Genomic DNA, 18,059 nt, shown 5'->3' with positions numbered 1-18,059 from the left:
GCTCTTCAGCATATAAAAGTCATGCTCAATTGGGTTCAGATCGGGTGATTGACTTGGCCACTCAAGAATTTATCATTTTTTAGCTTTGAAAAACTCTTTTGTTGCTTTAGCAGTATGTTTGGGATCATTGTCTTGCTGTAGAATGAACCACCGGCCAATGAGATTTGAGGCATTTGTTTGAACTTGAGCAGATAGGATGTGTCTATATACTTCAGAATTAATTATGCTATTACCATCAGTAGTTGTATCACCAGTAAAGATAATGAACCAGTACCTTCAGCAGCCATACATGCCCAGGCCATAACACCCCCACCACCGTGTTTCACAGATGAGGTGGTATGCTTTGGATCTTAGGCAGTTCCTCTCTCCTCCATACTTTGCTCTTGCCATCACTCTGATATAAGTTAATATTCGCCGCATCTGTCCACAAGACTTTTTTCCAGAACTGTGGTTGCTCTTTTAAGTACTTCTTGGCAAACTGTAACATGGCCATCTATTTTTGCGACAACCAGTGTTTTTTTCCATCTTGCAGCGTAGTCTCTGTATTTCTGTTCATGTATTTGTAGTCTCTGTATTTCTGTTTATCCTCATGTTGATAAACAGCAATAAATGTTTCCAAAGGCGATGGAAAGATTGGAGGAAAGATTAAGTGCTAAGAGCTTTCTTATACCTGCATGAAGGAGGCAATTAAACACACCTGAGCAATTACAAACGCCTGTGAAGCTAGGTGTCCCAAACATTATGGTTCCCTGAAATGAGTGGGGGACACACACACACTAGGACTATGTATAAACACAGCTGTGATTTTTTCATGGTGAAACCAAAATGTATAAAAATACCCTTTAATAAAATCTGACAATGTGCACTTTAACCACATGTGATTTTTTTTTTTTTCTATTACAAATCTCAATTGTGGAGTGCAGAGGCAAACAAACGATGAGTCTTTGTCCCAAACATTATGTAGGTATGTTGCAAAACCTACCTTCAGCGTCGCTGCAGATCTGTCCCAGCCCGTGTGCGTGATTTTGGCGCCGTTGAGAGGGGGGCGGGTTTAAAACACGATTTTCCCCAGGCTATTCAAATCGAGGTTGTTCAGCCTACTTAGTTGCTGACGAAAAATCGCTGGGAGATTCTTTCGCTGGAGCTATTTTTTAATTTAATGGGTTAATTTAATTGTTATAGTAGGTTAAAAATTATCCTCTAAACCCGTGACCGCCGACAACGGGACGAATCTCATACAGGGGACAACGGAAGGTAGGTTGTTTATTTTTACATTAAAAAGGGCTTCTTAAGATCCCTTTATACAAAGTTTTATGTTGCGAGTAGCTAATTTGGGGCCCCATTAAATCCTGCAGTATTTTTCTGGGCATATGAGGTACAAATCTACCGCAATGGGAACGTTCTAAACCAGCGCGTTCCACAGAGTTCCACAGGATCCCACTCGAAAGCTGATTTAAATGGCCATTAATTTACAGCAATTGAACACTAAATTCCTTCCATTTGGCCTATAAATTAATGTAAATGAGATTTAAAAATCATGTTTTATTGTGAATTCTTTGTGAATGTTATTTGGACACTTAGGCTATTTAAAAATGTTAATCTTTTCTTAAGAAATGGATAGATGTTTAGATCTAGTAATTGAAATTTGGAATTAGCTACAATTTTGTAACTAACTAATTATATGCTTTAATTTAAGGTCATCCAAGTAAGATTGTTTCATATTTGTTTCAGAATGCTTCAATTAATAATAACTGAAAATTTCTTTCAGTTCTCTTAATTTTTAAGAAAGTTATGGCCATTTCACTGTCCTCGATCACAGCTTTTGTGTTAAGTCAATGGAAAATCAATAGGGAACAAGATGCTAATTTCCGAGTATGAAAATGGCCATAACATTTTTAATACTGAAGATATGAAAGTGAATTAGGTGTCAAATTAAACTTATTTTTGTGCTTTATCTGATGGGATAAATTGCAGACTTGATTTTTAAAATCTCAAAATGTTGTAACATTGCTACATTATGGATGGTACTGTACTTGCCACATCCACAATTAATATGTACAGTTTATGTTAAGACCTTTAACAGCATTGATGTGCAGAGGAATCTTGGGGTCCCGATTCGTAGCTCCCGAAAGTGGCAACACAATTAGATAGACTGATAAAGAAGTTGTATTAGACCTTGGTGAGACCGCATTTAGAATATTGTGTTCAGTTCTGGGCACCATGTTATAGGAAAGATATTGTCAAGCTTGGAATAGTTCAGAAAATATTTACACAGATGTTGCCAGGACCAGAGGGTGTGAGCTATAGGGAGTAGGCTGAGTCTCTATTCCATAGAGCGTAGGAGGATGAGGGGAGATCTTGTAGAAGTATGCAAAATCATGAGAGGAATAGATCGGGTAGATGCACAGAGTCTTTTACCTAGAGTAGGGTAATCGAGGACCTGAGGACATAGGTTCAAGTTGAAGGGGAAAAGATTTAATAGGAATCAGAGCGGTAACTTTTTCATACAGAGGGTGGTGGGTGTATGGAACAAGCTGCCAGAGGAGGTAGTTGAGGCTGGGACTATCCCATCATTTAAGAAACAGTTGGACATGTACATGGATAGGACAGGTTTGGAGGGTTATGGACCAAGCGCAGGCAAGTGGGACTAGGGTAGCTGGGACATTGTTCACCGGTGTGAGCAAGTTGGGCCGAAGGGCCTGTTCCCACACTGTATTACTCTATGACTCTAAGGCATATGGTATGCTTGCCTTCCTAGTTTGGGGTATTTAATGCAGTTCTGGTTGCCCCATTACAGGAAGAATACAGATGCTTTGAAAAAGGGTGAGGAAAAGGTTTACCAGACTGCTGCCTGGATTAGTGGATATTAGCAATAAGGAGCGATTGGACAAACTTGGATTGTTTTCTCTATGATACTGGAAGTTGAAGGGAGACCTGATCGAAGTATAAAACATTGAGAGGTGTGTATCGAGTGGACGGTCAGAAACATCAAAGACTAAAGTGCATAGCTTTAAGATGAGAAGGGCAAAGTTTGATACACAGGGCAAGTTTTTACACGGTAGTTGTTGCCTGGAACATGCGGCCAGGGGTGATGGTGGAGGCAGATACAATATTGGGGTGCGAGTCTTTTGGTTAGGTACATGGATATGCTGGGAATGATGAGGTATGGATTATATATAAGCAGATTAAATTAGTTTATCTCGGCATTATGTTGCACGCAGACATTGTGGACCTATAGGCATGTTCCTGTGGTGTATGTTCTATGATGGAAAAGCAGGCAATAGAAACAGGCCAGGATGTTAGTCCAGAAAAATAGATAAATTATTTCATAGCCCAGACTGGATGCAGGGAAGAGAATTTTGCAGAGGATGGATGCAAACTAAGGAATTGAGGGCTTTCATTGATGGGCAATAGCCTTACTGTTGTTTCAGGTGAAACTTTAGAGTTGAGCAGCTTATTTTTTTGACGGAGTAAAAGATCCTGCAGAGAAAAGCAGGAGAATTCTTCCTGCTGCCTTGGCCAATGTCCAGCATTCCTAGAGTGTTTATCAGTTTGCTGCTCGCGGGACCTTGCTGACTGCAAACTGGCTGCTTGTGTTCACTACAACAGCGATTTTCTGCTTTGGGTTCTGAATCTACACAGGTCAAGGGATAGCCCTTAAACCATGTCCTGGAAGAAGTAGATACACCATTATGAGCATTATCTTTATAAGACTGGAGGAAAGATTAAAGGAATGAATTCTATTATTCTGGGGCTGGGTGGAGGGTAGGAGGGACAACATGCCTTTCCAATTTAAAGGCAAAGAGCGTCTGCCAGAAATGAAGATTAAACAACTAGTACCATATCCCTGGCACAGAATTGGCTGTTAAGAGGCCAGCCTGCTGGATGCTCAACTCAAGCTGTTCTTTGGGAACAAGGCCTGCTGGAACAGCTGCTAAGGGATGCAGGTTGACATTTAACTGAGCCAGCGTCTATGTAATTGGACCCTGTGTGGCACAGGGCTTCTTATGGATGGTGAATTTCCGGTTCTTAACAACAGAATATGTTCCAGTTCATGGAGCTGGTTTCGGCTCCTAGCTGTTGCTAGCATTGGGTTGCAAATTGCAGTTAGAGGTTTGGAACTTCCGTAAGTAGACTGACAATAAGTAACACCTTCTAGAATAGTCCCAGTGATTGGAGATCTGAGGAGACTGATCAAATGAGGGGAATGGTGAACTTGTTTGGATTCTTCATAATCTAGAGCTGAAAGGGAAAGGCTGGCTTGGCTAGCAGTTTGTGGGTCTTCTGCAAGAGGTCCTTACTTTGTCTAACCTCACAATGAAGAATGGTAGGCCATCATCCAAGCAAGCTGCTGAAGTACCATTTATAGGGGATGGGTGAAAGGTTCAGGGCAAACCATGGACTTGTGCAGAAGAGCATCAGTATATTCTGGTGATTGTTAAGTAACAAAGGAAAATGCCTGAGGTTATGGGTAGAGTCAAAGCAGTGAAACGGCGATTGCCGATCACCTGGTACAGATTTTACCTGACCTTTTGCTCTCAGATTAGGGTGGATTTCATGGTAGCTAGTTGATCCGCAGCGCCGTGGCATGTCGATGATCGGGAGCCTCAGTCTGCCTCTGCTCACCCATGTGGGCTGGGACCAGACTTATGTACTGCAATTTTGCAAATTTTTTTCAAATTTCCTTTAGTTACATATAAAAACAGAAAGTGCTCAATAGCAAAGTTTTATGGATGTACATTCAGTACAAGGCCAACCACAAACCAGATAATGGCAACTTTCGAGTCAATGGAAGGAGAATGGTGGAATTGTGAGCTGATCACAGGAAAAGGAGAAAGATAATTGCAGGAGCATTGAAATTGAACACAAATTGTCCGGGGCCAAGTAAACTATGGGCTGCGAGGGAAAATGAGGCAAAAAACTAAACGGTAATCCACGAAAAGCAGTGTTAGTGAATATGTGTGCACTCGTGCTCTGACATGCTTGCATCAACTAATTCTTCCCAGACAAGGTTAGAAGTGCTTTTCCTCTCTCCTACACTGTGTTTGCTTGGCAAGATTGCCTTAACTAGTCTCCTAGCAAAGTCATAACAGCACAAGAAAATGGGAGCAGGGGTAGGCCGCCAGGCCACTCAAGTTCTCTGCCGTTCAATATCAACAAGGCTGATCACTGCTGACTTCAACTTTTCTCTGCTGGTGTCCTGTAACTCGTAATTCCTCCACCTTAAATATTTCTATTGATGCAGCCTCTACCACCCTTGGGGGCAGATACTTCCAGAGATTCAACACCCTTTCTACGCACTTCAGTTTTAAATGGCAGGATCCTCATTTTGAATTTCTGTCTCTTGGTCCATGTGTCATTCATGGTGCTCACAACCAGAACCATCCCTCAGGCAGGCTCAGCAGTGCTCATCATCAGAAGCAACACTCTGTGAGGGTTGGCAGTGCTCGCTGACTGATGAACAAGTTGGACTGGGTGGGCAATACCTGCGGCTGATGACCAGTGATCAGCATCGTTCAATGACCCCACAACAAAACTGAAAGATGTCTGCAAACAACAGTGTTGCAAAAGTTCACCATAAACGTTAATATTCCAGACAGGGCCGCCATCTGGTTTTCAAAATAAAGGCTACAATTCTTGAATCAGAACCAAATCACGTTGCAATATTCTGCACCAAAACCAGTGGGATCAAAGTTGTCTCTCAGTTTCTGTTGGCAAGTGGCCTTAAAAGGGGTTTCCACTAAATGCGCTAAAACACAACATGTAGTTGGAGTTGACAGGACGCATCAGGTTTTCCTTTGCTGAACCCAAACTTAGTTTGCCAACAAGACTCGGGTGAATGTGGTTAGAGCAACAGTCCGCAGGATGTGTCCATTCCTGTAGCTCAGCAACTAACCATGTTTTCCTGGCTGCGGTTGGTTTTCCTCTACACACACACGTGCATCTTTGGCTATGGGACATGCACTAACACCATTAGGGGTACAGGACACACACATTAATGCCGAAGATGTCACTGCCGTGCTCATTGAAAAAGCAAAAAAATCATCAGATTCATCAAAAGTTATACAAAGGGTTCTGCAAAAAACCCCATCAAACACACATTCACGGACTTGTCAAAATCTAAAGTTGTGCTGGGCAGTTCAAAATAGAGAGGGAACACCTCAAGAGTGGCACCAGTCTAAGGCAGTGCGAAATATCTACGTCGTTTTCACTTTCCACTCTTCTGGAAGTCCACAACAAGGCCTCTGCTTTCTGTCGTAGAGCATGGAAATAACCAGTGTTGATTGTGGCCTTCAACACCACCCTCTAAATCATTTCTACAATCAAATCGAACGGGAGGCCTCAGGCCTAGTCAGCTTGTATCTCATCCATATCTGTGAACCTGAAAATGAGCCACTCTCATTCCCACACAGGCATCACCTTCCCCTAAGGTTTCGTCTCCCCCTGGAAGTCAAGGGTCCTCTTCTCTGATCGACACTGAGAGACGCATGGCCACTGCCAGGTGATCAGTCAGGCCGGCCAACTGGGTGACGAAGCTGAACTCCTCCACCTCCTACACAGAAGCAGACAACAGATGTTGGTGATATATTAACCAATTCCCTGTTACACCATGTAGAAATAAATACACAAAAAGACACAAAGTGCTGGAGTAACTCAGCAGGTCAAGCAGCATCTTGAGAGAACATGGATAGGTGAACCGTCAACAATCCATGTTCTCCAGAGAACATCCAAAGATGCTGTCTGATCTGAGTTACTCCAGCACTTTGTGGCCTTGCCTATGGACCTACCTGTTTACTGGCACCTGCTACATCTGCTGGATGGCACATCAACAATATGGGCTCCCAGCCTTATTTCAGTTTACATGTTTCAGAACTAGTTGTGCCAGTTCATGAGGTTTGTATCTAGAGCGCTCTGGATAATTCTCAAGTTTCTGACAGCAAGTAGGAAGCCTTTATGTAAATTGCTTCAGTATTGGTCAGAAGTGGAGCATCACAACGTCACAGCTTATTTTAGACTTTAAGTAATAAGTAAATTATTGAACAACAATGAGTGTATATTCAGCTGTAATACAATGGGGTATGATTTAATGCATCAAATTATGGTCATCTGGAATGCACTGCCTGAAAACATTGGAAAAGAGATGAAATTGTAATTTTCAAAAGGGAATCGGATGAATACTTGAATGGGGCAGGAGAAGGATAAGACTCTAGAGAAGAATGGGGAAAGGGACTAATGAGATTGACAATTCAAAGACCAGACATTTGACAAATAATGCAAGCCTGTGATGGAATGACGTTTATAACAGATTGGCTGAAACCTTAAAACAATGAGCAGATGCATATTATTTTGTGCATTTAAATATTTTCCTTCTGAGGAATCATCTCAGTGAATATCTTCTCTCACTGAACTGTGAAAGAGTAGAATCTACCAGTGACTAGCTATTGACTACACTAATGACCGTGGCCTACTTCTGCCTTTGGAAACCTTGATTTTTTTTCTCTCTCTTGCTTCTCCCAAAGTTAAGCTGTGGGAAGCGTTCCACATTGTTGGATCAGACCCTGCTTTCTGTGGCACTCATACCCCCCTTACATCACTGAAAACCTAGTGGCCAACCATCCCCCTCACCCTGCATCATCACAAGGACAGTTGGCTCATTGCACTGATGTTGACCTTTGGGTAAAGCTGTCCATTTGGTCTCATTCTCCACCCAATCCACACTGCCTGTGGAGTTCTCTCTTTCACCATAGGATGATGCCATTCATTGCCTTTGCTATCAGACATTAACCGTTTTGGCTTCAGTAGAAGAGTGATCCATACCATTTTCCAGTCAGGGTTCAGGCCTTCCTCAGAGTACAGAGCGTAGTCGATCCTCCGTCCACAGCCCTTCATTGGCACCTTCCTCCCCTTCTGAGAAGCTGGCTGGTTCTTGCAGTGGGAGAAGACCAGATACTCCCTACGACCTTCTTCACTCTCCAGCACCCTGTGAAGAGGTGAAAGGTAATGGTGCCGTCCAATGTTTCGGCTCTAAAAGTGAATCTGCATGGAAATCATTATAAGCTGACAGGCGGCAGGAGCGAGGGTTTAATGGATTATTTTCCCTTGGCCTGAACATTCAGTATTGACAGCAAAATACCATCTGTTATTGAGTGAAGGACCTTAGAGTCGTGACATACCCAAATATATTTAAGAGATTGTTACAGCAATCAAATACTAGTGTGTTCAGTGCTGACACTGATAGGGTAACATGTAAATGAAGTCACCACACTATTGACATAGTCAGCAGGGTAACTTGGCTATTTAATGTTGATGTATTCAGTGTTGAAATCAATACCTTAGCGAGGGAATTTGCAAATTGCTGTTATATTTCTGTGCATTTGTAAGAAAAGGTTGCCTGGGAGCTATCACAGTTGACTCTCTAAGGCCAGTGAGGAGGCCCATACAATGGTCACTATAATGCAGTACAAGAGTGGAATAAGGTGGTTACTCCTCGCCCTGTGCAGTAGTAGTACAGGAGTATTTCTAGTGAAGGAGTGGATACTGTGGTCAATCTTTGGTATAACACTGATCGATCCTTTGTGCCCAGTCAGTGTAGTGGTCTTTACTGCTAATTAACATTGCCGCAGGGTCCAACAAACATCAACATTGAAAATCTCTGAAATGCAGCCACCCCTTCCCAGGATCATGATCAGGAGTTCACAAAACACCAGGAGAGGACACTCACTTCTGCAGATTATCTGGTGTGACAGTATCTTCATCATAGAGTCCTTCTGGGTCCATCAACGTACCTGTGACACAAATTTGTGTCAAGTATCAAAGAGTTCTCAGCAAAGACAAGCCTTCATAGTAAACACAAGCAGCCTGTTTGAATGCTTTGACACAAGTGATTGAAGTGGATGGATCCTGGAAAATAGGGGATAGATTTATCCTGATTTTATTAAGACCAGGGCCCATCCCTCGGTGAAGCTGGGGCATATCTGGGAACGGAGAGACAGGCTCACATTTCGCCTGATACTTGGAATTCTACCCACAACCAGCTAACCCCTTCTTTATCCCTTCTAATACAAGGGAATTAAGACTCCATCATTTGTGAATTCTGTACTTTAAATCACATCTTAGTGTTGACTTGTTCCCTGTGCTTCACACACAAACTTCCCTTGGTTGATGAGAAAGTGTGCCTGAGCTGAGGGAATCCATCTGGGTCACGATAGTTGGTCCACACACACACGCACGGTCTAATATGGTTCACCCCTGTAAGCAGTCGGGGTTGGTGGCTAAGGGGATCAGAGGGTATGGAGAGAAGGCAGGTACGGGATACTGAGTTGGATGATCAGCCATGATCATATTGAATGGCGGTGCAGGCTCGAAGGGCCGAATGGCCTACTCCTGCACCTAATTTCTATGTTTCTATGGTGGTGATTGCAGTATATTAACTGAGAGAGCCCATTTTACTTGCTAAATGACCGAAATAATCTTATCCATCATTGTCCAGCCCATCCCCCTACCATCCCGTCTACTCTCAGCACCAGGTCGGAGACCCATCAGACAACGTCTTGTGTGATCAGTGTGAAGAAAAGTCCCGACCCGAAACATCATCTTTCCATACCCTCCACAGATGCTGTCCGACCTGCTGAGTTCCTCCAGCACTTTGTCTTTGCTAAAAATTCCAGCATCTGCAGTTTCTTGTGTCTCGAGAGACGCAATCACTACCAGCCCTGCTGCTGAGAATCACAAGCCTCCTCTTCCCCACAGCCTTGTTTTGTGCTCAGGACCCTGTCATCCCGCACGCCCACTGTACGAATGGTAACCCCACTGATACGTTCATGCTCTCATGACCCCACTGTGAGCCCCATAATAGTCACCCTCACCCTGGCCCCTTGTTCCCTTCTGTCTGACCCTCTGCCATAAACAGCTTGTCCCTCACTTCACACTATAAGGGAAGGCTGCTCCAGTTGTAACTGTGGGAGATGACTCACCAATGACCCAGGGCTGCTCCTCTCCAGGGCTCAGGCGGCAGGGATCCTTGTACTGGGTGAAGAGAGAATGTTGCTGTTCTAGCTTGTCCTCTGAAAGATGAAACAAACTCAGGGGTCAATGCTAGATGCTGCCTATAATCCAAGATCCCAACCGCTGAACAGGGGACGGTCTTGCTGGATAAGTGTTTGTAGAAACTCCTTTGATTATCTTTACAATCCTGTGGTCCTGTGTCATCATTCACACCAGTCACAACCACTGACTGATCCATTGCAGCTCCTTCAGTTTACATCTTCATTAGCCAGTGATTTGAGAAAGGATGACCAGGAGATCTAGGAACAAATTAACTACAAAACACAATGGTGTTCTTGGACTGTAAACTTCACCAGCCTCAGGGGAATGATTTAGGGTTATTATTGTTACGTGTATCGAGATACAATGAAACGCTTTGTTTTGCATCTTTTCCAAACAGATCGCATAAAACAACGTACATAAATACAATGAAGTCGAACCCCACTAGATAGAACAAAGGCGAAGATACAGCATGTGGAATATAATTATCAGCATTGCGGCACAATGGAGTCCACAATGGGGTAGAGGTGAATCGTACCCTATTCTAAGGAAGGACTGTTCAGAAGCCTGATAACAGAGGGGAATAAGCTGTTCCTGAGTATGATGGAGTGTTCTTTCCAGCTTCTGTACCTGGAAGCAGGAAGAAGGAATAATGTGTGGGACAAGTCTGAGACATTATGAAGCATTGGTGGGGATCAATGGTGGGGAATCTGGTCTCGGGTAAGTACCTCGATCATAGTTTTGATGGTACAAGAAAGTTCATTTTACCTCCAAAACTGGCAAGTTTAAATTCCCATGTACACACCTCACATCCGTTCCCCATCCTAATCCCACCAGCACTTACCTTCTACTTATCTGGCTTCCCCTCTGAATTCCAAACCTCCTTATTCTGATCCTAACTCTTTCTGCACATACTGATTCCATTTTCCAATCCTAATCCTACTTAATTCTAGCTATTCCACCCTCATCTTTCCTGTTTACGGTCCTTCTCCTAATCCCAACCCTATCCTAATCCCCGTTCCTCCGTCAGTCCACCCTGCTTCTGTCAATATTCTCTGCTTCTTTTCAACCCATCTCGCCGACGGAACAGAGGTGCAGCTAGTTGACCTGCTGCCCCAAGCTCCAGTGACCTGCGTTCAATCCTGAGCTTGGGTGCCATCTGTGTGGAGTTTGCACATTCTCCCTGTGGCCATGTGGATTCTCTCCGGATGCTCCGGTTTCCTTGCACATCTCAAAGATGAGATTGCTCGCAAATCGCCCCTAATGTGTAGTTGTAGACTCTTGAGAAGCGTTGTGGGGAGAAGCTTTTCACTGTACCTCAGTACACATGACAATAAACTAAACTGCACAATCTGCCACAAGCAAAGATGGTCCAGTTTTATACTACCATCATAGAGTCTGGCCTCACCTTCTCCATCATGGTCTGGTTTGGCACAGCCACCAAGCATGACATCCGGAGGCTGCAGCGCATAGTTCGATCAGCTGAGAAGATTATTGGCTGCAACCTTCGCCCCATTGACGAACTGTACACTGCAAGGGCCAGGAAGCGAGCGGGTAAGATCATCTCTGACTCCTCTCACCCTGGCCACAAATTCTTTGAAGCACTTCCCTCTGGAAGGCGACTCCAGACTGTCAAAGCCGCCATAGCCAGACATAAAAACAGCTTTTTTCCACGAGCAGTAGCTCTACTTGCGAGCAAAGCACCAAGGCAAATTCCTACTATGTATACATATTTGGCTAATAAAATGTATTCAATTCAATTCCAATCAATGAATGTGGATAGATGCTTGACAGTCAGCGGAAAGGGCTTGTTTCAATGCTAATGATTCTGTGACTCAATGAGAGCGAGCAGGTTCGGCAAAGTTATGCTACTCTCAAATCTTCACTGTTCCTACATTATAAACGGTTACATGGTTGAGAAAGACTGATTGGTAAAATGGTGTGAACAGCCCACGTTAGTTCACAAAAGCTCCTCTAGAGAGCAGCAAAGGACAGCTATCGCTCCAGCACTATCTAGGTGGAGAGAGCGAGGCGGAGCTCAGCCACAACCTGCGACCCAGCCATCATTCCGGGGTCCACACACCCGACGTGCGAGGGAGAGCAGGAGATAGAGGTGAAAAGAGACCCGACTGCCAATCACTGGTGGGTGACCCACTGCTGAAACAGGCCCTTCGGCCCACCAGGTCCGCGTCGAACAGCGATCTCCGCACATTAACACTAGCCTCCACCCACTAGGGACCATTTTGACATTTATCAAGCCAATTAACCTACAAACCTGAACGTCTTTGGAGTGTGGGAGGAAACCGAAGATCTCGGAGAAAACCCAAGCAGGTCACGGAGATGACGTACAAACTCCGTACAGACAGCACCCGTAGTCTGGATCGAACCCGGGTCTCCGGCGCTGCATTCGCTGTTAGGCAGCAACTCTACTGCTGCCCCACCATACCCTAGTTTACAGATGGGCGTTTGGAAATCTGATAACAGAGAGGAAAAAGCTGTTCCTGAGGTGATACATTCACTCTCTGCCTGTAAATGGAATACCGTTCCCATTGACATTAAAGGGTAAAGCAGTAATGTTGCAGTTGGGAATTCAATGCGGCAAGTGTTCCGGGTACCAGGGAGCAGCAGCAGGTGTAAGGATAGCAGATGTTATGGTGGAGGCCAGGGTTAGGATAGCTGAGGGAGTCGGTTGTGTGAAGGGCTGGTGAGGAATGTTTGATAGACGATGGTAATAAAACAGATTTGGTCCACTGTAAGGAACAATGGCTTGTAAGGTCACAACGTTATTAGGCAGGGTGGAAGCAGGAGTTAAGAGTTTACATTCAGCCGTGAAGTGTGGGATGCTGATACATCACGGGGTAATCCATCCATTTGAGATTCGTTGGTGGAGTCGCTGGTTAGTGATCTGTAAATCATTGGTAGGTGATCTATTGGTGGAGTTATTGGTTGGTGATGCATTAGTGGAGTCAATGGTTAGTGATCCATTCATCATTGGCTAGTAATCAGTCAGTGGGGATCACTGAGTAGTGAATGCAAAACAGTCTGATCTCCAGATGACTAAAGCTGAGCGTGTTGCTGTCATACTGTTCACACGGTGGGATTACACGGTGAGGAAGAGGGCAGAGGTTGGTGAGTCCTGAACATAAACTGCGGCCTAGTTTGATCACAACACATAAAAAGATTTGAAAATGCCAAACCTATTAAATCATTGAATAATTTTGATCCATCTCAACAGTCTTTAGATATCTTTCAAATCTTCAAATATCAGAAACATTTAATGGAGAATTTGACAGTGGTGAACGTCAAAGGCTTGTGCTGTGCTGCACTGTTCCATGTTCTGTGTGATTTCATCCAATTGTCTCCCATATGTGTGCTGCAGATTCAGATCAGATGTTGCTGGAGGTCTTCAAGCCAGGATCTAGTCATTCACCTCAGGCTCATCCAGGGACACGAACCATGGATTGTTCACAATCATCCTCCCTTCACTAATCTCAAGATGCTCACATTCATTCCCCCAGTATAAACCCAACCAGGTCACACGCCTCTCAATCAAACTGTAAACATTGATCTGCTCACCTGGTTGCATTCCAAAGCATGAGCTCCAACACGAATGTATCCAAACACTACAGTACAGCTACTTACGCTCATGTTCTATCCATCAGTAACTTGCAAATGGCATTAATGTGGGATTAGTTTAAAGAGGTGGTTAATGATCAGCATAGACTGGGTGGGGATTAGTGCTAGTGTTGCCTGATTCAGTGCTGCGCCTCTCTATGACTCTAATTACCCATTTTCTAATAATAATGTGGAAAGCTCACACAAAGTACGTTCCCAACCTGGGCTCCTAGTACCCCCTCGCCTATTCCTACCAATAATGGAGACCCACCCTAGAGCAGCAAACTCTTCATCACCCGTTTGCAGAAAGTCAAAATGGACATGAGCAAAATGGAGAAAAAAGCTAGTCAGTAAAGAAATAATGTCAAATGGCATCAGAAACACACATACAAGCAGACTGCTGCTTTCCTGATTCTAGATAAATGTTCAGATGCATACCATTATAAGTCATCAAAGCATATAGAAATACAGCATGGATACAGGCCATTTGGCCGATCACGTCCATGCCAACCAATGATGCATTTTACTCCAATCCTATATGAATCACGATTTTTCTATTCTGCAGACATTCTCGTCACTTCATTTCCCCCCTTACACCACCTTTCCCCCTTCCTCCAAGAATCTGCCACTTACCTGCACACTAGGGGCAATCTACTGTGGCCAACCTGCACACCTTTGGGATGGGAAACAGAAGCACCCGGAGGAAACCCAGGGATTTACAGGGAGAAGAAGCAAACTCCACACAGACAGCACCCAAGCTCAGAATTGAACCTAGGTCTCTGGAGCTGTGAGGCAGCTGCTCTATTAGCTGTGCCACTGTGCAGCCACATCCTTGGATTTAAATCCTTTGCCGTTTTAAATCTGCCCCAGTTATGTCGTGGACAGCAGTAGATGACAGCTGGAGGTTGCAGCTGTTCACCATGTCTGGGGAAGCGAGAGCATCAGCTGGAACTCTCTGCTAGTATTCGTGCCACAGTCACAGTGGGTCATGGCTCAAGCCCAGCTCCAGCCCTCTGCAACCCTGGGAGGTGCCCTCTCTCAGGTGAGTCATGAAACTAGACCCTTCTGCCTCTCAATTCCATGAGACTTTTGTATATGAATAGGACAGGCTGGCTCTCCCTATGTCAGGCCAATATTTATTTCTCAGGCAACTTGAAAACAGATGATTTATTTTACTACATTTTCTGTGTTCTGGCTGTAAGTGAGATGGCATTTAGTCAAAAAAAAACAATAATAATTTGCTGGAAAATGCTGCCTAAGCATCCTGAGACTGAAATGCATCAAAAGCAACAGTCGATGTTTTGGGTCTGTGGCCTTTTGTCAGGTTACTCTGGAGAACATTGCAGACCATTAGTTAGTACATGGATAATGAAGATTGAGAGGGTTTTTGCCAAATGCGGGCAAATGGGACTAGCTTCGATGGGACATCTTGGTCGGCATAGATGAGATGGGCCGAAGGGCCAGTTTCTGTGCTGTATGGCACAGACCTCTTCCTCTTATCTCATACCTCTGTATCTGATGAAGGGTGGCAGACTTGAAATGTTGGGTGTTTCACCTTCCACAGATGCAGCCTGACCTGCTGAATTTTCCGATTTTGTTTCAGATTTACTGCACCTGCAGTTCTTTTGATTTCAATTCAATTAAGTTCCCTGTCTTTTTCTACATTCTGCTGAGGCTTGTGAATTTTTAGAAGATACATTGAATGTGAAGAGTTTGTAATGCACAGGGCCGACTCTTCAGGATTAGTCACTGCTGATCATGCTGGTAATGCTGCTGAGTCATACTCAAAGAGAGATGGAGTATGGAAAATGAACTTAAGCCCATCAAGTCCGCACCAACAGTAAACCACTCATTTACACTAATTCTACATTAATTCCATTTTTTATCCTCTCCTCATTCTCTTCAACTCCCCAAAGTCTCTATCACTCACCAACACACTCAGGGAAATGTACCATAATAAATGAATCTACTAAACACATGCTTGGGATGTGGGCAGAAACCGGAGACCCCCAGAGGAGTGTGTTCACAGGGAGAGTGTGCAATCTCCATACAGACAGTCCTAGAGATCAGGATTGAACCCATGTCTCTTGTGCAGTGAGGCAGTGTCTCTACTGGCTGTGCCACTCTGCAGCCCTGAAGACATGGGGCACCACCTCTGTGAATAGAAAACTACAGTTTGACTGCTGAGTTTCATATGACAAAGGAAGAGTTTCAAGGATTTGTTCAAAGCTTCCATGAAAAGTCGTCCTCACTCCTATTGGGGAACACCTGGCCCATGAACAGTGCAGAAGAACAGTATTAATATCTTTGTAAATTGGGAAGCCCTGTGTAAGTGACAGGTCTACCATCTCCCCAAACCCACTCACCTTAACTGTGGAAGAGCCTGTTGCTCCCACATCTGCTTTATCAGCTGTCCCAGATGCCACAAATGAGAATGGAAGCATGCCAGCCTCGATCTCAATGGACTGCCTAAGAAGCAGTGGAGGCAGAAAAGCTTGTTCACCAACAAGCCCAACCTTAGCCCTGCTTCAGACTACTGTTACATTAATTACACCACCAGCAAGCCGCAGCTCTTAGATTAAGGCTGCAAGCCAGTGTGACTCCTCAAGGAGGGGACTCACCCGCGGAGCAGTTATCAAAGTTGAAATCCCCACACAGTACATCGAATGCCAGCAGCTCCTCTGTGTTGGGTGAAGAGGTAGATTTTCGGAACTCGGCCAGCCAGTTCAGCAGGTGGTCCATCTGTTCACAGCGAATGGAGGCATCTCCTGGGTGAGAGGGAAGTGTAAACAATGCTTAATTAAATAATCCATGAAGTAGCAAAAAAGAACATTGAGCCACATGGTGATCTGGTAGGTGCACTGCAATCTTTATGACCACTGTTGTTTTGATCTTGCCACGTTTAAATACTTAATGACCTGCAGTTAGTGCTCGCCTTTGGATTTCCTTGGATAGGAAGGAGGATAGAGTTGAGAGAGCAAATTAGAATCTTTCAAACATCCACTGTCTTCCAATATTTTAAACTGAAAACAGGCCATTAAAACCCAGAAAATTGAAGAGGAGAGCAAGAGGATTAGGGTGTACTTATAGAGGTGTATAAAATCATGAGAAGAATAGATCGAGTGGACACTCAGCGTCTCTTGCCCAGAGTGGGGGAATAGAGAACCAGAGGACATAGGTTTAAGGTGAAGGGGGAAAGATTTTATAGGAATCTGAGGGGTAACCTTTTCACGCTAAGGGTGGAGGTAGTTGAGGCAGGGACTGTCCGGATGTTTAAGAAGCAATTAGACAGGTACATGGATATGACAGGTTTAGAGGGATATGGGCCAAATGCAGGCAAGTGGGACTAGTGTAGATGGGACATGATGGTCGCTGCGGGCAAGTTGGGCCGAAGGGCCTGTTTCCACACTGCATGAATCTATGACCCCCAACGATCCAGTCTCTATATCTCCCCAAGACAGAGAAGTGTGCAGGGAGGTAGGGTGGATAGGACAAAGGATGTATATCTGATGGGATGAGCCCAGGGTTGCTGTGGGAAAGAGTTGCTAATGCAGCTGTTAGAGGGTGATGAAGAAAGGGTGGCATAATGCATATACCAGATCAGGTGTGCTGATGGAGAGAATGGGAAAACAACAGAGCCAATTTCAGACAGATGACATAGCAAAACTGACCAATTCCGATGTAGACAGAGAAAGGAAATTATCAGCAAATGTCATCTCCTGCATATATACACTCCGTGCCTTGTCTTGCCAAAAGGATGGTGGGTGCTACGGAGGACTCAGTGCAACCTATACTAACTCTCAGTTTCTGCTTCACCTGCAGCTTGCTCCATTGTGATATCTTCGAGCAATTCCTGCAACATTGACCCAGTTTATCACCAGTTCTCGCATCTTGAGCCATGTGCAAAAGGCAAATGATCTACACGAATCTTCCTGAGTTTTCCATCAGCCCACAACAGGTAGTTGTTGACTCCATGCATCTCTGACTTTTCTCATCTTGATGTCCGAACTGACCAGGATGTCTCACACATTGTCATCCATTTTCCTTTGGGGCTTGGCTGGAAACTTTGCCTCTACTTCCCCTCCTCCCTCTGGCTTCACCTTGTCTGGGATCATGGTTCACAGCATTTTAGCTGGGGTGTACCCAGTGGAAGGGTGGGGTCTAATCCTGCTCAGCAATAGGAGGTTGCTGTTGTGTGTTGTCTGACATTGTCTATCAGCCTTCTCCATTGTCCAAGTTGACTGGCCTGCTTTTCTATTTGCACTGCGATTGAACGGAGATGCGGGATTGTTTCTTATGCCATTGCTGTTGGTACATTTCCCAATTGGCTGTGACAGAAAAACAGTCGCATCTGGTACTAGTTCCTTTGACAACTCACCAAGTGCCATTTGTAGAGTGGG

General features: G+C 44.5%; 1 protein-coding gene across 1 annotated transcript in view; it reads right to left on the bottom strand.

The window, feature by feature from the left end:
- Nucleotides 1-3,177: 3,177 nt before the first annotated feature.
- Nucleotides 3,178-18,059, bottom strand: part of smpd3 (sphingomyelin phosphodiesterase 3) — a 175,428-nt gene continuing 160,546 nt past the window's right edge. Inside the window, exons 4-8 of the mRNA XM_033036131.1 lie at nt 16,281-16,427; nt 9,975-10,064; nt 8,723-8,786; nt 7,819-7,981; nt 3,178-6,553 (exon numbers count right to left, since the gene is read on the bottom strand). Coding sequence (XP_032892022.1) covers nt 6,452-6,553; nt 7,819-7,981; nt 8,723-8,786; nt 9,975-10,064; nt 16,281-16,427 — 566 coding nt within the window. The 3' untranslated portion in view covers nt 3,178-6,451. The remainder of the gene's footprint in view (nt 6,554-7,818; nt 7,982-8,722; nt 8,787-9,974; nt 10,065-16,280; nt 16,428-18,059) is intronic.

This window comes from Amblyraja radiata, chromosome 17 (genome assembly GCF_010909765.2).
Source record: "Amblyraja radiata isolate CabotCenter1 chromosome 17, sAmbRad1.1.pri, whole genome shotgun sequence".
NCBI lineage: Eukaryota > Metazoa > Chordata > Chondrichthyes > Rajiformes > Rajidae > Amblyraja > Amblyraja radiata.
This window is presented reverse-complemented; position numbering and strand designations above follow the sequence as displayed.